General features: G+C 38.2%; 1 protein-coding gene across 1 annotated transcript in view; it reads left to right on the top strand.

The window, feature by feature from the left end:
* The window catches only part of rab27a (RAB27A, member RAS oncogene family), a 33,491-nt gene extending 14,774 nt beyond the window's left edge, over nucleotides 1–18,717 (top strand). The window contains exons 2-6 of the mRNA XM_067419290.1: nucleotides 49–221; nucleotides 7,217–7,302; nucleotides 7,439–7,542; nucleotides 9,778–9,901; nucleotides 16,807–18,717. Coding sequence (XP_067275391.1) covers nucleotides 69–221; nucleotides 7,217–7,302; nucleotides 7,439–7,542; nucleotides 9,778–9,901; nucleotides 16,807–17,008 — 669 coding nt within the window. The 5' untranslated portion in view covers nucleotides 49–68 and the 3' untranslated portion in view covers nucleotides 17,009–18,717. The remainder of the gene's footprint in view (nucleotides 1–48; nucleotides 222–7,216; nucleotides 7,303–7,438; nucleotides 7,543–9,777; nucleotides 9,902–16,806) is intronic.
* Nucleotides 18,718–22,281: the final 3,564 nt, after the last annotated feature.

The raw sequence follows: 22,281 nt of genomic DNA, 5'->3' as shown, positions 1-22,281 counted from the left end.
GTTTATCAATAATACTAAAAGAGACTGCTCTGTGTTTGTCCATTGTAGGTCCTCGTTCAGCTCTCAGTATGTCCGATGGGGACTATGATTACCTCATCAAGTTCCTCGCACTTGGGGACTCTGGGGTGGGAAAGACCAGCTTCCTATATCAGTACACAGATGGCAAATTCAACTCCAAATTCATCACCACAGTGGGTATAGACTTCAGAGAAAAGCGTGTGGTAAGTATTTTTATTACTGGAACTAAAATGACTTATATTTTCATAGTTTTATTGATGTTTCTTGTATTCCCTTCACCAATGTGTATATGCAAATATGCATGCATTGCTATTTATATGTTGACATTGAGTATTCAACTAAGGTGGTATATTTATAGTTCTATGCAAATGAGATGCCTTTCTCACAGGCTCATTGGTTCAGATGTTTCCTGCTTGATTTGTAATGGGGCTTTTGTGTGTTGGAGTGCCTGCTGGGGTTAACTGGACTGTGAAATCCCATCGTCCTGTTCAGCTGTGCACATGGAATCTTGCCCAGAGGTTAAAAACAGCTATTCATGTGTAAATCGCAGCCTCAGGTGAAGGGAGACATACACACGTTCGTCTGAACATGATCATGAATACTAGATGCAGAAAAAACACATGCAGAACACTGCGCTCCTGCGAAAGCAAACAGACGTTCTCAGAGTAATTATGCTTTTCCTGAATGCAATACGAAGCCTGAGGCTGCTTAATTTGTTGGGAACACGCTACAACAAGAGGCAGTCTACATAATCCACATGATACACACCTTAAAACATGTCAGTTAGACAGAAAGACAGGATATACAGAATACAATAATATGTGCATTAATATTTATGTAATATTGTGTACAGTCAGCCAATCACTGTGGTAAAATAAACTCCACTGCAAGCATTTTATTCTCTTAAAGGAACACGCCGACTTTTTGGGACTTTAGCTTATTCACCGTATCCCCAGATAAGTCCATAGTCCATACATGCAATTCTCATCTCTGTGCATCCCTTAACTCTGTCTGACGCACCCACCGCTAGCCTAGCTTAGCACAAATACTGGAGGTTAACAGCTCCATCTAGCCTACTTACTCACTCTCATTCCTGCGTAATGATCAAGGAACTTTGCTTCCGTACCATGGGTGCAGCGCCTGAAAATAGGCTAACTTCCGTCAACATAAGCATCGTGACAACCCTTCTTGCACAGAGAATGTGCTGGGGACTATTTTCAGGCGCTGTGTAATATCATTGCTCCGCTGCACCTCTGGTACGGAAGCAAAGTTCCTAGATCAATTTGCAGGAATGAGAGTATACAGGTGCTGGTCATATAATTAGAATATCATCAAAAAGTTTATTTATTTAGATAATTCTATTCAAAAAGTGAAACTTGTACATTATATTCTTCATTCTTCTACACTCTTCATTTTTATCAAATGTTTATTTCTTTTAATTTTGATGATTATAATTGACAACTAAGAAAAATCCCAAATTCAGTATCTCAGAAAATTTGAATATTGTGAAAAGGTTCAATATTGAAGACGCTTAGGCCATATCCACACTAATACGTTTTCATTTGAAAACGTATATTTTTCTCTCCGTTTTGGCCTTCCGTCCACACTGAGACAGCGTTTTAGTCAATGAAAACGTATCGTTTTGAAAACGCTCTCCAGAGCGGATAAATTTAAAAACGCCGTCTTCGCGTAGTAATGTGGACTGTGAAAACGGAGGCTTTTTAATACGATGACGCATTTTTAGCCATGTGATGCAGTCATATGACCAATTCAGCCAAGATGGTGAACGACATTGTACAGCAGTTGTTTTGTATGCTTTCTGTTTTGACAGCCTTGTTAAATATTAATGTCAGTTTGTACATACTGTTAAAAAACTCAGTGCCTTTTCTCGACATTGTCGAAAAATGAGTATATAAACGAGTAGCGGAAATGACGCAAGTCGAAGTGTCTTGGATTTGCTCATGCGCAGTACGGGGATGTAAGCGTTTTCAGACGTTTCGGTGTAGATTAACACTTTTTGGAAAACGATTGAAAATGATAGTGTGGACGCAGAGCGTTTTTAGACGAAAACTCAGTTTTTAAATTGATCCGGATTAGTGTAGACGTAGCCTTAGTGCCACACTCTAATCAGCTAATTAACTCAAAACACCTGCAAAGGCCTTTAAATGGTCTCTCAGTGTAGTTCTGTAGGCTTCACAATCATGGGGAAGACTGCAGACTTGACAGTTCTCTAAAAGACGACCACTGACACCTTGCACAACAGGGTTTTTCCTGGGTCAAAAACGGTCTTTGGTGGTGGCTGACAGACATGGTCATTGGCCATCCCCACGTGATCTGCAAGTTTAATACTGACTGAATTTTGCTTATTTTGAGAACTCACATTTTGTATGATCTCTTACCTTCAAGTTTCTTCTGTTTCTCATTTTTTACACTATTTACTGAAAAATCCTTTGATATATAACCATAGCAATATTAAAAAGTAGCATAAAAAACGTAAAAAAATGCCTAACTTTCTACCATATACTATTCTATAAAATGATTAACTAGCTTACAACTTGGTTCTCACCTCACTCCAGTTTAAACTAAATGATAATATATTTTACTACACATTGTCATTATAAATAACCTGAAAATACTGTGGATAAGTAAGATTAATTCTTGCTACTTGCTGAATTGGGTAAGCACACTTGTGCTCTCATTTCAGAGGTGTTCTGAGTAAATGATTAAACTGATTTGTGAGTTCAGTGCTAGACAGATCAGTTCTTTTAACCATTCGTTAAAATGATTTCGGTTCAAATGAGTGATTAGGTCATGAATCGGACATTAGCAGACGTGTTCTGTGCGAGTACCGTCTGTTAGAACAAAAGATTTGTCAACACAGACAATACTTCTTAACTGGATATAATTTTTTTTCCCCCGTTTTTTGAAAATATGGTTTATGCCAGCTGATCAGACAAGTCAAAAAATTTTGAGCGCTATTCACACCCAGCGGTAATTCAAAGGAAAAAAAATGTTTGATTGCGCCACATGCAACATGGTCTTCAGACCTTTTGGTTTTGATTAATATATGAAATATGAGGAGTTAAGCATACTCATTTTGAAGACCAATAGTGTGTGCGCAGGGGAGGAGCTGTCTGCACGTTCTCTGTCACTAAGTTAACACGCGGCCTGTGACAAGCGCAGCAGTCAACTAAACCACTCATAAATCACGATAACTCCTCTAATAAGGCTTTGCTGGGACAAAAGTTCATTTTGGCAGCCGTCAGAAAAAATTTAATGCAGGAAAAACCCTGCACAAGGAGGGCAGGACACAAAAAGTCATTGCAAAAGAGGCTGGCTGAGCCAGAGCTCCTTGTCCAAGCACATTAATAGAGAGGCGAAGGGCAGGAAAAGATGTGGTAGAAAAAATGTGTACAAGCAATAGGGATTAGGGATGGGCATTTGATTAAATTTATTTAGTCGATCTTCAGGAAAATTAATGATCAACTATCAATTAATCATCAATATTTTTATAATAAAATTAATTATTTAACTTTTATAATTCAAAAATGCAATGAATACAAAAATACAGCACATTTTTCCTCGATGAGACCTTTATTACAATATCAACTTGTGGCAGACAGTTAAACTACATTCAGTTAGCCAAATCAAACATATGCGCTTGTACATATGCGTTTCTGTTGTGTGTCTGCGTTTCTGTTTTTGCACAGCAGAAATGTGTCTAATGCGGCGCTTCTGCTATAGGTGATGTACAGGGAAGCCCTATACGTCATGTTAAACATAAATATATAGCCTACTGATACAGCAAAGACATATTTTGGTTCTTTTTCTAGCATGCACAAGTTACCTCTGCGCTAACTTTTCCAGCAGGACCACCACCGACATTAACCAGGGACGGATGCACTTTGTTTAAGTGGTAGATCATTTGAGTCGTGGCCGCGTTGTACTTATACACGGCATCTTAATGTTGCAGTGAACTATTTCGGTTTAATCGGTTAAATCAAAATGGTCCCACACCACACTTCGCCGTGATCTCTTCATAATTATTATTCTTTTGAAATCAAAAGGGAAGATCACAGATAACGAGTATGGTGTCAAATATTGCACCCTGGTGGTAAAATTTATAATTGCTGCAACACAGTGGAATTCATTTAATTGCTTCAAGACTTGCACTATGCAACACAACCTGCATTAGATTTATTAATTTTTTTTAAACATTTGATTAATCGATAAAAAATTAACGTGATCAACAAAATTCTTAACGATTAATTATTGATCGTCAATTAATCATGCCCATGCCTAATAGGGATTACCACACCCTGGAGAGGATTCTGAAACAAAACCCATTCAAAAATGTGGCGGAGATTCAAAGCTTCAAAAAAAACAAACAATGCACAGACGTATGTAAGACATGGGTTTTAGTTGTCGCATTCCTTGTGTCAAGCCACTCTTGAACAACAGACAGCGTCAGAAGCGTGTCGTCTGGGCTAAAGACAAAAAGGGCTTCTGAGTGGTCCAAAGTTATGTTCTCTGATGAAAGTAAATTTTGCATTTCCTTTGGAAATCAGGGCCCCAGAGTCTGGAGGAAGAGAGGAGAGGCACACAATCCACTTTGCTTGAGGTCCAATGTAAAGTTTCTACAGTCAGTGATGGTTTGGAGTGCCATGTCATCTGGTGGTGTTGGTCCACTGTGTTTTCTGAGGTCCAAGTTTAATGCAGCCATATACCATGAAGTTTTAGAGCACTTCATGCTTTCTGCTGCTGACTAACTTTATGGAGATGCAGATTTCATTTTCCAACAGAATTTGCCACCTGCACACAGTGCTAAAGCAACCAGTACCTGGTTTAAAGGGTTAGTTCACCCAAAAATGAAAATTCTTTCATTAATGACTCACCCCAATGTCGTTCCACACCCGTACGACCTCTGTTCATCCTCGGAACACAGTTTAAGATATTTTAGATTTAGTCCGAGGCCTTTCTGTCCTTTGAATGTAAGTGTATGCCCATTTGCTGTCCACGTCCAAAAGGTAATGAAAACATCATCGTCTTCACTTCCGCGTTTGTTTTCAAACCTCAAATAAAGAATCAACCGATCGCGACTCAGTAGATATTTTTGTCACGTGATTTCAGCAGTTTGCCAGTTTGACACGCGATTCGAATCTTGAATCATGACCGTTTTGATTCTTCATTTGAGGAACACGGAAGAGAAGACAATGCTGAATAAAGTCGTATTTTTTGTTATTTTTGGACCAAAATGTATTGTCGACGCTTCAAAAGAGTCTAACTAACCAACTGATGTCACATATGGACTACTTTGATGATGTTTTCATTACCTTCTGGACGTGGACATCAAGTGGTCACACACTTACATTCAAAGGACAGAAAGGCCTCGGACTAAATCTAAAATATCTTAAACTGTGGATGATCGGAGGTCTTACGGGTGTGGAACGACATTGGGGTGAGTCATTAATGAAAGAAATTTTGGGCTGAACTAACCCTTTAAGGACCATGGTGTCCCTGTTCTTAATTGGCCAGCAAACTCGTCTGACCTTAACACCATAGAAAATCTATGAGGTATTGTGAAGAGGAAGATGCGATATGCCAGACCTAACAATTCAAAAGAGCTGAAGACCACTATCAGAGCACCCTCATAACACCTGAGGAGTGCCACAGACTGATCGACTCCATGCCACGCCACCTTGCTGCAGTAATTAAGGCAAAAGGACCCCAGACCCAGTATTGAGTGCTATACATGCTCATACTTTTCAGTTGGCAAAGATTTCTAAAAGTTCTTTCTTTGTATTGGTATTAAGTAATTTGAAATATATCAGTCTTTGTGTAATGAATGAATATAATATACAAGTTTCACTTTTTGAATGGAATTAGTTAAATAAATACACTTTTTGATGATGTTCTAATTATATGACCAGCACCTGTAGTCCCTAGTAGACATATCATCGCTCTAGAAAATTGCAACTTTTCATTTTCCATCGGTCTTAGTACACGATGTAACTATACATATCACAACATGTAAATATGAAACTGTTGGTGTTATTTAGTCACTTATTGAGCAGGAGGCTAGATGGAGCCGTTTACCTCCAGTCTTTGTGCTAAGCTAGAGTTATAGTATGCACGGAGATGAGTATTGTATGTATGGACTAACTCTGGGGGATATGGTGAATAAGTCCCAAAAAGTCGGTGTGTTTTTTAAAGGAGTTTATTTTATGATAATGACACCTGTACATTATCCAACTCTCATAAATAACTATACACATCCCACCTATTACACATGGGCATAAAATATTGATTTAAGGCTGTGGGGAAAGATTGTGACGTGATATGCTTGATCTAGCAGCTGTATAGCAAATTCTAGATGATTAAGTTGACATTAAAAATAATACATATCTAACTTCACAATTCCTCATTTGAGCAATCAGAATCAAGTATTTTCAAGAGACATGCAACAAAGAGTGCATTAGTGCACTATAAAAAAATATTTTGAAAAGCTTAAAACAAACAGATGTATGCCATTGATTTTAACAACCTTGTAGCTTACTTTAAAGGCCTATCTTTAATGGATTATAAGTTCCCTTATCTATATCGAAATAGAAAATAATGGGATTTTTACTTCCAGACTGTTGCCCTCTATAATACTATATAGTACTAAAAACGGTTCCCATGGTAAAAAGAACTGACTAAACATTTGCTTGGAGAAAACTGGTATAGATACAGAAATGTGAATTAAAAAGAGCAGATTGTGTATGTTTTAGTGGAAAGATAAATGTGGGATCCTTCCTGCTTCATATGGCATAACAGAGCAGGGATCCCTCCTTAAGAACAAACACTTCAGCACTTAAGACATCAAACAAATGCTGATCGTTTAGGGCCACACAATCTAGAGTCATGCTACTAATGAGACACTTCCAGCTCTGAATCATCTGAATCATCATGTATTTAGTGGTTGTGTTTGACTAAGAGAAAAGTAAATTCAGGTTTCCTGGAACTGCATACCAATGTACTAAAACACACACACAGCAACCACATAGTAACGACCTAGCAACCACCACAACAATGTGGTAGCACATTTTACATTGGGTAAACCTCACATTTTCTGCAGAGAATAGTTTCTTTGTCGAAGTGGCAAGCATATTCAAGTATATTTTGCACTAATATGTTCGTGTACGGGTCTTTAAATTAGGTGTACAAATCCAGCGGTCCTGATGGCACAGCCGGGAGAGGTCAGAGGATCCACATTCAGCTGTGGGATACGGCCGGTCAGGAGAGGTGAGATGCAGATCAGTACTTCTGCATTACTTTCTTACATGCACTTAATAAAATAAATCAAATAAGATTCAAGTAGGTTTTGTTTGATGTTCTGGCTGGTTTCTCATTGTTGTGTAATCTTCTCCTCTAAACACAGATTTCGGAGTTTGACCACAGCTTTCTTCAGGGATGCCATGGGCTTCCTCTTGCTCTTTGACCTCACGAGCGAGCAGAGCTTCCTTAATGTGCGGAACTGGATGAGTAAGTCCTTCATATCTTACTGAGTCCAGCCAGACTCTCTGAAACAAACACGAGACAGATACACACCGCTTATTTAGTTTTAATAAAATTGTTTTTTAATTTCTCTGTTACCACATTTAAAGAGTAGCTACATTACATTTACATATATTTTTGCACAAGCAGAAACGTGCCTGATGCGGCGCTTCTGCTATAGGTGATGTACAGGGAATTTTTTTTCAGTGGAAGGAAGTGATTAGTGATTTTACTTTATGAAAGTTGCATTGATGCATATTTTTTGGTTTTAATAAGTAATATTTTTATTGTGTGGTAAAACTTTTATAAATACTCTATTTTATAAATATAGTTTTATGAATAATAATTTTACGAAAATAGTTTATACTGGTTTAGAGGAGAGGAAGAGCAAAGGCTCGTATACAAGTCGATGTATCAGAATGGTAATGCGTTTCATGTATCACTCTCTACAATGCTGGACACATAACAGTAATTAATATGTCTTCTGCTTGACTACATTATCAGACAGATAATAATTTGTAGCTGATTTTACACAAACCATTATGGCTGCACGATTATGACAAAAATCATAATTGTCGATTATTCCCCTGAAATTTTAACTGCGTTTTTAAAATTATGATTAACACAATTTACATTTAATGATGTTTTGAATAGTTTTATGCCATTGTTTAAAGCAACTGCATGCCATATTGTTATATCAGAATAAACAAGTTGAAAACACTCTTCCTTGAAAATATGTATTTATTTTTTTCTATTGTATTTATGTCTTAAAATTCAAATATACATTGGTTTTGTTTCTTTAAATAAAAAAAGTAAAATATGCATGGTTTTATAATGTTATTCTTAAAGCTAAAAAATAAAACAATGGAAGAAAAAACTTGAAGGGTTAGTTAGGCCCAAAAATGACATTTATGTCATTAATGACTCACCCTAATGTTGTTCCACAACCGTAAGACCTCCGTTCATCTTCGGAACACAGTATTTAGATATTTAGTATTTAGTCTGACAGCGTATCTAAGTGTATACACACTATACTGTTCATGTCCATAAAGGGAATAAAAACATCATCAAAGTAGCCCATATGTGACATCAGTTAGTTAATTAGAATCTCTTGAAGCATCGAAAATAAATTTTGCTCCAAAAATAACAAAAACTTCAACTTTATTCAGCATTGTCTTCTCTTCCACGTTTGTTTTCAAACCTCAAATAAAGATTCAAATGGTCATGAATCAATCGGCGCAATAATCAATAATCTTTGTGCTCTTATTTATATTGATATGAAACAAAGTCTTAGATTTCAAATTTTGTCTTTGTTTTTTTGTTTTTTTTTCCGAAATTCAAATATATAAATACCATTTTGGCGCTGTGGCGCGATCGCTCTGCCTCAGCTGAGCTCGAACCACGGCAGCACATGCAAAACGCACGCACATGAACAGATCCTCTTCCGCCTTAATACCGGTTACAGCGCAAAATAGACATGAATGAGCATCTGAAAGTGTGTTAAAAGATACAGGACAACTTACCGAATTCAGTATCATGTCACAAAGAATAGCTCATTCAGTGTTTGAACCGCAGAAAGACGTAGGATAAGAAAAGCGGCTTGTAAACAATGTCACAACAAACTCAGAAAAAAAAATCCAGTCCATAAATGCGTTAGTCAGCTAGAAAAACAAAATATTCTAGAGAGGAGTATTTTCCTTATTATATGCACCACATTACATATTCATTGTAATTTTTAATGTTCTTCAGTATTTAATGCATGTATAAATCTGGCTGGTTTTGACAGCCACCATTTAAATGTTTATAATTCAAAAAACTAATTGAAGTAGGAATATGGTTATATACTTGTAATGTTAATATTATAACTTTATTATTATTTAAAACATAATTTAAGTGTATGTACACAAATCTGTTTTTTGTACACAAGTCAATTTTTACCTTCAATATTATAATGGGCTATTGTAGAACTGACTCCCGTTACCATATTAGTTCAGAGATTTGTTTTCCTTGTCAAAATTTGCTATGCATTCTACCTGATATATATCTAAAATAATCTATATTGATTTGATTTGTATCGAATCGAAAGCTTGGGAATCGAAATTGAATCGAATTCTGAAATTTGTGTCAATGCCCAGCCCTATAATCTGCTAGTTATTGTCATTTATTATTAAAATAATAATAATAGTAATAGTTAATAATTAACTCCTGTGATGTCTTTTTCAGGTCAGCTGCAGACGCATGCGTACTGTGAGAATCCTGACATCGTCTTGTGTGGAAACAAATCAGACCTGGGGGACCAGCGTGCCGTGAAAGCGGACAGTGCTCGAGAACTTGCGGAGAAATACGGGTGAGGCGCCACATTCACCTGATCCGTCAGACCTGATGAGACTGTCCTGTATCTGTGTCTGAATGTGATGTCACACATGACCATGTCTACTTAGAAAAGTTTAGGACAGAACTGCTTCAGTACTCGTGTGGAATGATCTGTTGTTAGAAAGCATTTAGGTTTGCCGTGCCGGACCAAGCAGGGGGCTGCTGGCCAGTTAGTTAGGAGGTCATCACACACTAATTTGATTGTGGAGGTAAAATTACACGAAACACTAAGGAAGTTGTATGGGTTTGTCTGATAAAGGTTTATAAATGTGAGAATTCCCAGGCGTGCATCGTATCTCGATGTAGGTCTTCATACGTGTTCACAGGGTGCGGGTGACTGCAAGGATGTTTGTTTTAAGGGCCGTGTCTCTACCGTATTTGCCTAAGATGAGGGCAGCTCTCGTTAAATGTGACACGTTAAGATTGCAGTACACCGAAAAGCTAATATTTACTTTTAATGCGTCTTCAATTTAGACAAGCACTTGCATGCTCAGGATTACTTCAGAAGTCTTAAGGCATCTAAAAATGTTTTGGCTTTTAGGTGTCAAACTTAGACTTTCTTTGCTCTTATGTTTTAGTACATTTTTGTGTGAAATTTAAACCTTCAGAGTCACTTGCCAATCCCTCTTCCATATTTAGATGTACTGATTTTGTTGAGTTGTGTTATACCAAAAAAAAAAACAATGTATTCAAAAAAAAAAGAAGTGTCCTTTGGGTTAACAATAAGGCTAATAACTACTTTGATAACGGTCTAATCTAGCTATTATTGCAGCAGTTAATCTACTATTCAGATGAATAATGCAAGAATTTAAATCTCCAGCTCTTAATGGACAGCGTTTACCTTTTTTAAGTTAGGCATTTGTTAGATAATAATGAAGAGAAGCAGATGAAATCATCATAACAATAAATTATGCCCACTATACTTTTTGTTTTAGCACCAAATTCACTAAAGAAATGATGATAGTGGTGTAAAATGTTGGGTTTGCAGCCCATATTTCTCCATCCTGCAGGGTGTGTGGTGTACTACTACTGCAAAATATGTATAAATATCATGTGCTTGTCTACACAGCTCATTTAGATATTTACTAAATAGATCATTATACTTTTGTAACTAGCAGTTGTGCCTATATTCTAATAATAATAATTTTTAAAATCATATTATTCATTTTAATTTCAACTAGCAGCTTTGTGATTGGCAATCTAATATTAATAATAATAATAATAATTGTTATTATTGTTGTTGTAAATGCAGTATACTACTACTGCAATATACTATGTATAAAATCCCGTGCTTGTCTACACTGCACATTCAGGTATTAAGTTATAATGTGATTTCTATCATTTGATGAATCTTACAGTGTTAATTGCGACAGGGTACATCATGTTAGGTCTCGTGAGATCAAGCAACTATTCAACTGTTATTGTCATTTTGTTGATAATGTATTTATCCCTAGTTCTTAGCTGTGTGCAGCTCATCTGTTGAAGATGCCGTGACTCATCTGTTGAATGTCATTGATTCTGTTGACTGATCCTCACATCTAAACTCCTCCCAGGCTTGTCGTTGTACAAACAATAGAGACATTTGAATCTATCACTGCAGAGGATCTCAATCTGTTTTGCTTAATGACTCATTTTTTTCAAAGGTACACAATGTAACTTTTTTGTCAATACATCAATAATCCTTCTTCTAAAAGAAGAAGGATTCATGTTTTTAATTACCTTGATTCACTATGATAAGCCTATTAGTGGTAATATTTTAGACCAGACCGGATGGTTTTCGTGGGAATTTGTGTATTTGCGTCACTCGCCCATGTGTGTCTCATCATATCTGTAAATGGAGAAAAGTTGCTTTGGCTACTTTGATGTGTGTATGGTGGGGAAATGGCATAGGTTAGCTGTCACAACCGGTGAGAAAGGTTGACATGGAGCATGCTAAGGGCCCTATTTTACAGGGATGCAAACAGCACGCTTTTCGGCGCCTCCCGCTTTTTTCATTTCAGTTTGGGTGACTTGTGTGAATCGTGCAGTAAATATGAGCTAAGTAAATCAGAACACTAAGTGTGGGTGAACCGTGTTCCTTCTGGCTGCGTATCTTTTACCGTCTGTGGTATCTGCCACTGCAACACATTTCTCCCTGAGACCAGTTCGGCGCTGTGCCTTCCCATCTTAAATGGCAAAATTCTGGTAAGATCACTGCAGGTTAGGTATTGTTGGTTTATAATGTTATACAGGGTTTTTCCTGCATAGAGAATTACGAGACGGCCGCCTTCGCCTGTCGTCAACTCAGACAGGCAGACAATTGCTCAGATTCAGCCTGTCGTGATATCGTCACATGATCCTTCAGCAATCACTCTTATATTATGATTTGCTTGTACAAAGTCATTTAAAGCCATTCCATAGCTGAATGTGCGGGACAAGGATATTATATTAATATTTTTTCCATCGTTAAATTAAAGTTGACGGAAACTCGTCTTCCCTCCGCTGCAGCTGTCAATCATCTCCGTTCAGCATTCAAACTGCGTCGGCGTCGCCTTCGGTTAAGACAGTCAGCAGGTAAAACTCTCCAAGATCATACATTCCCATTATAATAATTGATCTGTAAATAAAGGGCTGTGGATTTGCGTTTATAGCTGTTTCTGAACGAATGTTGTACTCCCTATCAGGTGACAACACAAGGACTCTTTAGCATCACACGCACAATAACTGGAATTTAAAACTGTGAAGAAATAAAAGATCAGGAAACTGTTGGACAGATATTCATTATAGACTAGGATTTGAGCGCTCAACATCTCTTCTCTTTATGCAGTGAACTCTTCAATGTGCACTAGCGCTGCAGCTCTCACTCTGTGTTGCTTTAAGCACATCATTCTGCACCCGGGCTGCGCATAAGAGCTTAGTGTCGCTCTAATTTGAAGTGTTTCATATGGTTTTTGTGCAATGAACGATTATTAGAAGACTAACTTATCTTGTACTCGTATCTGTCATATCTTTGCTGCCCCATGAAAAGCTGCACATTACGTTCACAATAAACATCTTGTAATGTTATGCTATTATTTATATATATATTGGAGTTTATAATTCTAACTCGGATCAGGGTGGTGGGGGGTGGAGATTGGGGTTTCCTCTCTCTTTTTTGACTATACATGTTTGCATCCCTGATTTTAACCGATGGTCTAAAGCGCATCGCGCAAGTGTACCTAGGGCGTGTCCGAATCCACTTTTGCTAGTTTAAATGTTGGGAATAGAGTGCAGATCGGGCCGCATTTTTCTGTCCGAGCCCGGCCCGCATCCGACAGAGCAGTAACCGAACCCGACCCGAGCCCGACAGGCATTAAAATATTTATGTCCGAGCCCGACAGTTAAAATCTATTTTTTTCCTCATATACTAATGACATGTACGTTTGTTTGTGTGGAAAGCCCGCTTTTATTAAGCAACATTCTGACAGAAGGCATTCTGAAATGTTTACAGACGAGCGCATCAGCACGCGCATGGGGCATCAAAAGTTACACAGAGCCCAATCAAATAGCCAACTGAAATTAAATGAACAACGGCCTGCTAAAAATGGCCCAAGCAAACAGAACAAAACATTAACGTAACACAATTGAAATGCTTATTGAAATGAAAGTCATCTTACCAATTTTCTCAAACTGTATGGTTCCTAAACTGCAACATGGGATCTATTTACATAATCTATCCATCAAAGTTTAGGCTAATCGAGGTTTTATGCAGAAAAAGGATTGCATCAACTGTGGGTGGCTTCAAGGCTGTCCTGCTGCCAGCAGCGCTGAAGTTGCGCTCACTGGAATGACTAGGATGCCGTGGGCAATATGCACGCGCGTGTTGCACGTTGTTGTCACGGCAACATAAACAAATTTCCGCATACAGGAAGACGGATGTTAGGGTAATATTTTACATTTAATTTAATCACAAAAACAAACCATTGCATCAATTTATACAGGCCCATTGGCTACTTGCATAATAAGCAGTTTTAAATTTAAAAGGTTTAATGCCTTATCCCGCTGACGTGACCGAACCCGAACCTCATTTCTAAATATCTGTCGGAACCCGGCCCGACCCGTCGGGTACTGTCGGAACCCGTCGGGCTCGGGTCGGGTATCCATCCTCTAGTTGGTAACAATGATCATCATGCCTAGCGCATGGTCTAAAAGGGTTTTACAGATTCACTTAAATTTGGCACGACTGGAAAATGATCAGTAAAAAAATTATTTAATGTCATTTATTTCATCTGGACTTAAAGGGTTAGTTCACCCAAAAATGAAAATGATTTCATTAATTACTCACCCTCATGTAGTTGAACACCCGTAAGACCTTCGTTCATCTTCGGAACACAAATGAAGATATTTTTGTTGAAAGCTGATGGCTGAGAAAGGCTTTAGATAGGCCTCCATTGGCATTCAGTGTATTTTCACTCACAAGACCCATAAAGGCACTAAAAACATCGATAAAAAGTCCATCTTACTACAGGGGCTGTACAACAATTTTACCATGCGAAGAAAATTGTTATTGTGCGCACAAAAATCTAAATAACGACTTTATCCACCAAGTTATTGACGTGATCTTGACGCATGCGCGAGAATATGATGCAGATCAGTCGTTCGATACATGACCCAGAAGTGAGGAGGAGCGACGCTATCACGCGAGTTCACGTCCGAGACCTACACAGAAGACAATAACTTGGCAGATAAAGTCATTATTTTGATTTTTTTTTTGCGCACAAAAACTATTCTTGTCGCTCCATCAAATTATTGTACAGCCCCTGTAGTGAGATGGACTTTGTATCGATGTTTTTAGTGCCTTTATGGGTCTTGTGAGTGAAAATACACTGAATGCTAATGGAGGCCTATCTGAAGCCTTTCTCAGCCATCAGCTTTCAACAAAAATATCTTCATTTGTGTTCCGAAGATGAATGTAGGGCTTACGGGTGTCCAACTACATGAGGGTGAGTAATTAATGAAATAATTGTCATTTTTGGGTGAACTAACACTTTAAGTAAAACATATATTTTTTATAATTATTATTTAATGTAGTTTTGATTTTATGAGTTGTAGCTCCCAGTTCACGTTGCCTGTTTAGGGCAGGGCTATTCAGATCTTGCCCTGGAGTGCCAATACACTACAGAGTTTAGCTTCAACCCTAATCAAACATACCTGGACAATGTCTTCAGGATTGTTAGAAAATCACAGGTGAGTGTGTTTGATCAGGGTTGGAGCTAAACTCTGCAGCTTATTGGCCCACCAGGGCAAGATTTGAATATCTCTGGTTTAGGGTATAAAAAAAGGATTATCCACAGCATTGACAATGAATTGTGTTCCAAGGTAAACTGGACTCTCTGTACTGGTCATTGCATTATTGCGAATTCCAGGGTGACGAGTGAGGGGTCGGTTGTGTGTGGTGGGAGAGAGCAAGTTGAAATCTTGTTTGTTCCAGGACCACTGTACACAGTACACAGCCACCCCTTCTCAATCTATGTAGTATGAGTTTAAAACCCCCCTGATATTATTACTTTTTGTTGACTACATCTTTGCATTTTTAACTTCTTAAAAAGTTTTTTTTTTTTTTTTTTGTAATTTGTTTTTCTTTTTCTTGCAAGCCTGGGGAGCAGGGTTGAACACCAGTGTTCTTCCAATGAGTGTGTTAAATTCTTAAAGGTGTCATGAACTGGTTTTTTTATATGTTTTATACTATTGTCTGAGGTCAACAAATGACGTTTGTTTGGTTTTTACATTCAAAAACATCATAACTATTAAGAAATAGGCTATTTGTGGTTTTGGGGCTCTCTCCTGAACCCTGGGTTTTGATGGGCATGACGATCTGGAGACTTGGAAGTAAACTCTCACGGCTATGATTGGATAAGATTTGCATATTTAATGTTGGGAGTTCACATGAGGGAGGGATTGATTTGAAAGCGGCAACCGGGATGATTCTTTCACAGGGCTCGCAACCGTCTTTATCAAACAAACACAATGATTTATTTCTCATCCATCCGCTAATGATTAGAATATTATTGTTGTATTACATGGCCCGCACGATCTGTGGATATAAGCGTGAACACACACACACACGCGTGTCCAGATCAAGAAAATATTATTTCTGCCGATGGGCATACGTTTTGGTAGCCCGTCTGGAAAACACACAGCCCCGGGACTATTATTATATATAAAAAAAGACGTTTTACTCCCAAAAGTTTGTTGCACCATTCCAGTCGGATCCACAACATTGTGTCTACAATTTCAGCACCTGAGATTTGTTTACAAACGTTTCCGCAGTGAAATAAAGCGAACACACACGAACGTTCTTCCCCACGTGAGCAGGAACTTCATTAAAAATAAATGTAGTATCAAACATTCCTAAAATTAGGATCCAAAGGAAGCTTATGCAGCGACTGTGTTCTTCCACAATGCTATCTTCAGCATGTTTATTGCTGCTGGCTAGTATAATCCGATGAGTCGGTGGGCAGGGCTACTGAATTACACATGCTTATTATTCTGTAGAGGTGGTGTTTCGCCACTAAATGACGTAAGAATGAAGCCCACGATCGTTTTCTGGGCCTGGTGTCGCTAAAAGCTTTTCTTTGACTAACAAGGAAGTTTTCAGCTCTGAAACTTAAAGGATATTCTTATTATCATGACCCTTTTATACATCAAAAACTCAAGGGAACGTTGATTTCTCAATTCATCACCCCTTTAAATGGCATTTATATTGTGGTGTGTATTGAATGAAATACTGTATACCAATGAAAGTAACTGTCTAAAGAAAAATTGACTATTTTATCCAATATCTTTTTTATGCTTTGAGCACTATATCAGTAGCCTAGCAACATGCTATTTTCCAACTCCGTTTTATTTTTCTTCTTGCAGTGTCCCATACTTTGAGACGAGCGCTGCGAATGGAGAAAACGTGAGCCATGCTGTGGAGGTTTTGCTGGATTTGATCATGAAGCGCATGGAGAGATGTGTGGACAAATCCTGGATACCTGACGGAACAGTTCGCACCAACGGTCACAGCACGAGCGACCTGGCAGAGCCGCGGGACACAGACCAGAGCAAGTGTGCCTGCTAATGCCATGTTACAGTTATAATCCTCCCCGTGTGGCCTCTGCCTCCAGACGCAGGGAAGGCGCTCTGATCCTTCTCATTAGCAGTAGTAGTATAGATTTTGGTTTAAATCAGTGGATGTAAAGGATCAGAGACCCTGCACTGCATTAAAGGGATAGTTCATTTTAAACTGAAAATTGCCATCCTTTACTCACCCTCAAGTTGTTTCAAACCTGTATGAATTTCTTTCTTCAGCTGAACCAACTGGAGTCACCAAACAGTTAACTGGAGTTATTGACTTTAATAGTTTTTTTTTTTTCTACTATGGAAGCCAATAGTTCCAGTTAACTGTTTGGTTACTGACATTATTCAAAATATATTCCCTTGTGTTCAGCTGAAGAAAGAAATTCATATAGGTTTGAAACAACTTGAGGGTGAGTGAAGGATGACAGAATTTTAATTTTAAAGTGAACTATCCCTTTAAACCAGGGGGCGCCAAATCCTCACTTATTCGTTTTTCTCAGAAAGGACTAAAGTCAGCTAGGTTGTTATCAAGCTTTCGACTGGTTCCCAGTCTCCACGCTTTAAGAGCACTTTACACCAAATCCTTCATTCACAATCCTTAATACATCAGACTAGATGTGTATCAAGGGCTTGATTTCTCTCACTGTTTCACTGTTAGTGCACATTTACTGTTAAAACTAGATCTGGACTAAATGCATGCAGTGGACATCAGTGCATTTCTCCCATTCCAACACAGTTGTTAGAAAATGAAGTTTCGGTTGTTGTTTTTTTATTTTTTTATTGAACCTCACAATACAAAATTTCTGAAATATAAATTTATTTCAAATATATACTTAAGTTCAAAATGACAATTCTGTCATTATTATCATGTCACTTGAAACCCACGTGACTTAAAAATAATAATAAGAAAAACATGAACTTAATGATGAGAGTAAATTATGACAGAATTGTCTTTTTTTGGTAATCTTTTCCTTTTGTAATTTGTGCTGGTTGTCCCTCTCTAGTGGACTGATGGTGAATTGCACTCCCTTCAGCGCCATTTTTATCAAGTTTGTAGAACTTTACACTTTTAATTGTGTTACTATGTTATCTCTAGTCATGTAGATGTGTCAGATAAATAGAATAAGTATTTAGACGTTATGATATTCATATTTAGATTAGTGGTTGATTTATATTGTACATTTCTTTAGATATTCACCAGGTGTTGGCTGTGGATTTTGTATTTCTGGACTCTGGTTCATGTAGCTTTACTGCCACTTCATTTAATCATGGGATTTTATTTAGATTAAATCTCCACATCTATACTGTAAATCATGGTTAAAGTTCATACTTTATTTCTCAAAAAGGGGTTTGCAAAGTGCCAGTAGTTCATCTAGTCTTTTTAGTCCCTCAATTTCAAAAAGTAAAACAAAAGAATTGAGTGAATGTCTTCTTCTTCTTCTTCTTCTTCTTCAGATATTTTGGTTTTTGTTTACAGAATAATTTCCAAAGTGCTCTATTTTACTGTAGTGCCTGTAACACTGGTTGATTGCCAACACTGTCTTTTGTGCCAAATACTGAAACTCTATTTGAGAAAATAAATATATTTTATTTATTATTATAATGTTGTCATATGACTCTTTTGAAATGCATTACTTATGAGCTGACGCGTGTTGAAATGGCGATAATCTACATGCTTCTCTGATGAAATCTGAAATTGCAGCACAGACCCACAAATGACCCCTTGTTTTCTTTTTGCATTTTTGACTGAGATATTTGTTGAACGAGTTTCTGGTTTTAGTTTGACAATGCGCTTCAATCTTTAACTCCTGCCTCCATCAAATAAAACCTGTAGTACTTGGAAAGAAATGGAGTACTTGAACAGAATGTGTTGTTCCCCTTTTTGCTTGTTACAATATCTATTCTCTCGGTTTACTTGATTAACCCTTGTGTGGTGTTCATATTTGTGTTACTCAGCCAGTGTTCGTGGGTCTGGTGGACCCGCTGCATTTTTGGGTTTTTAATTCAACTCAATCTAAAATGTTATGTTAAAATACTCAACAGATGTTTACTTCATCCCAATTACAAGCAATATAAATAGCATATATGGTTAATATTTTCTCTTTACCTTTGTTAGATCACATTTAAGAATTGCAACCTCGTGTGGGAACGGCAGGGGTAGAAACAAAACAAACTCTTGTAGCTACTCTCTCACACTTAAACACAATCTCTCTCACACGTACGCACACACACACACAAACAATAATGCACACACACACACCCATAACACACACATGCACGCAACCCCCACCCCCACCCACCCACACACACGCACACTTGGATATGTGGTGTAGGGTTCCTCTCCATAGCCATACTGGTTTTTCTGATGTACAGACTGTATAATCTATCCCCCTACACTAACCCTACCCATAAACCTACCAATCACAGAAAACTTTTGGCATTTTTTTAATTTAAAAAAACACCATTTAGTATGTTTTAGTATGAGGACACAGATATCGTCATAAACCATGTTTACGTTGTAATATCCATGTCATTATACACATTTGTGTCCTCATAAACCATATTCATGAACACACACACACACACACTAACAGCAGGCCCTGAACGGAGGAGGACAGAGTAAAGGTACACAGGACCTACAATTCCCACACTTTTATTAGCCCCGGGTCCAGTGGACCCGAACATCTTGTGTGTAATATAAATGTGTAGGGGGGGTGTACAGTGTGTGGTCATTGAAAATGTGTTCTGATATATATTCCTCACAGAAAATGAGCCAAGGCCAATGAGTCTCAGTTTGAAAAAATAATTAATCATATCATTTTTCTTTCGATAAAAACGGAAAACGGGTCCAACAGACCCGAACACCATACAAGGGTTAATAATAAAATAATTACAGCACCTTCTGAACTCAAACATGATTCTTGCTACTTTCCTCGACACTGGTAATGATAATTCACAGTCATGGAGGCTGAATGAGGCATATTTTACAGATTGTTGGGTCTGATTCCTAGCCTAGAAATCTAGACGCACCCTAGCAGGAGCAAATCTAATCTGCCCGCGAGTGTCGTCTAGCAACTCTCAATACCCTTCTACCCTAACTCTTGCCGGACCAATCACATCGTGTATAGAGTCGGTGGGCGGGGCCATAATGACGACGGCTGAGTTGCACTTGCGTGCTTCTAGTAAACACAGAAACTGGTGAACGGCGGTCTTTCAAATCAGCTTTGACCGCGACTGGAAGACTTGGAGTTAAGCTTTTCTCTGAGAAAAGAACAATGAACGGCACTGAAGTCATTCTTAAAAAGGGAAGATGTGTTCAGAGTTTTGCTGACCGGATACGGGGAATGTTTAATCTATCAACAAGCTCTGCTTCACCTTCGTTGCTCTGGTTGGTGGTAGCGCTATCCTATCGCGTGCAGAGGTAGTTTGAAAGACAACCGTTTATCCCGCCCCTCGGATTGAGCCCTGTCAAAAGTAAGTTTCCAGACCAAACATCTTGATGTGGGTCTGGCTTGTCAGGCTATCTGATTCCCATAACTAGACTAGAATTAGGCTCTAAAGCGCAAACCTGAAAGAAACAACCAATCAGAATGCTGTAATGGCAAACACCTTGATCAGCTGACAACAGAAAGGTTTGTTCAGAGCCATTGAGAGGTTTTGCTGTTTTTCCTTAGACGGCCAAAATCGTACAGTGTACACCCGTCTTGGTGTTTACTTTGTTTTTTAATACATTTCTAATCATCACCATTATTTGAATTAATTATATATTTTTTATTGTCTAATATTGTGTTATCTCTTTCAGATGAACCCATTCATAAACATAAACTGAAAACAAAATATTTTCAATTGTAATAATATATAACAATATAAATTTTCTTCTGTATTTTTGATCAAATAAATGCAGACTTGATGAGCAGAAGAAACTTTTTTTAAAAAACATTACTATCCTAACGTTTGGCCTGTTCTTTATATATAGAGGGGCGTAGTTACCAGGGGGATGGGCAATAACTAAAACAAGCAAGTATTAAAACAGTGAACTATCCCAGTGAACTGTCTCTTACATAAAAAATGCAAACATAACATAACAAAAGTTTTTTTACTCTCCTAAATATAACCAAGATGTGTAACTTGTGAACCCTAACCAAGTTGTTTCTTATTAATGTCTAACCTTAACCACTGTTTTCCTTTTCCACCCTTAATCGAAGTTCCACTTAGGTGCTGTGCAAACATAACATAACCAAAGTTTTTTTATTCTCCTAAATATAACCAAGATGTGTAACTTGTCAACCCTAACCAAGTTGTTTCTTAATGTTTAACCTTAACCACCCTCCCACCAAGTTCCACTCAGGTGTTGGGCACGCTCATTTTCACACTGTCTATTGATGAGGGAGGTTGTCATAGTACTGGTGGGCTACTCTTGGTAGTACTGGTTTCATTGCCTGCAAGTCATTGAATTTCCTGAGAGTAATTGGCAGTTGGGCAGGAAAGAGTGGGACCCAGTGGAATGGTTCTTTGGGGATGTTGATTCGCTGAGGCAGGTCCTCCCATTCAGACTCAAAATCCAACTTGTACCGGATTCGACCATCAGCCAAGTACTGGAGAGCCCGGAGGCCATGGACTGTGGGGTCACCAACTTTTTTACCGAAAATATTTTGAAAATATGTCTCACTCACAGCACGCGTTCCATTTTCACCAGCAGCTTTCTGATATTCCTTGTGAAGATCACTTAGAACTGTTCCCGGCTCCAGGAACTTCTTTTCCTGATAGGAGGGAACCTGACGGCAGTAATGGGATGGGACTGTAGGCAGTCCAGAGAGCCATTCTTTCAGGAAGGTCTGGTCAACATCTGATATGGGCACACATGGGCCAGTCTTGTTGATCTTGGGTTTACACGGATCAGTTTTGGATATTAACCATGATCCGATGGTTCTAGGGGCGATGCCAAGTGTTGAACAGAAAAGATTCTTACACACAGGTAGTTTAAGTCTATCTGCCAGTTGCAGGTGGTATAATAGGGACGTTGTTCTCCTTGATGCAACACCACCTTTCTTCTGTTTTATGGGCACATTTTGGACTAGAGTCTGGATATACAGCTTGCGTGTCTCCCAGAAAGGCATGGACCAGAAATTGTTGAAGATATCTGTTTTATGCTCTTCAGTCAGTAGTTCACAACTTCGTTTCTCTGAATTTAAGCAGTGCTGTGATGTGCAGGGTGGGCCCATGGTCTTTGGTGGTCTCTCCTGTCCCATTGGATTCTTGTAATTCTCCTCCTTA

This window comes from Pseudorasbora parva, chromosome 16 (assembly GCF_024679245.1).
Source record: "Pseudorasbora parva isolate DD20220531a chromosome 16, ASM2467924v1, whole genome shotgun sequence".
NCBI classification, from domain to species: domain Eukaryota; kingdom Metazoa; phylum Chordata; class Actinopteri; order Cypriniformes; family Gobionidae; genus Pseudorasbora; species Pseudorasbora parva.
This window is presented reverse-complemented; position numbering and strand designations above follow the sequence as displayed.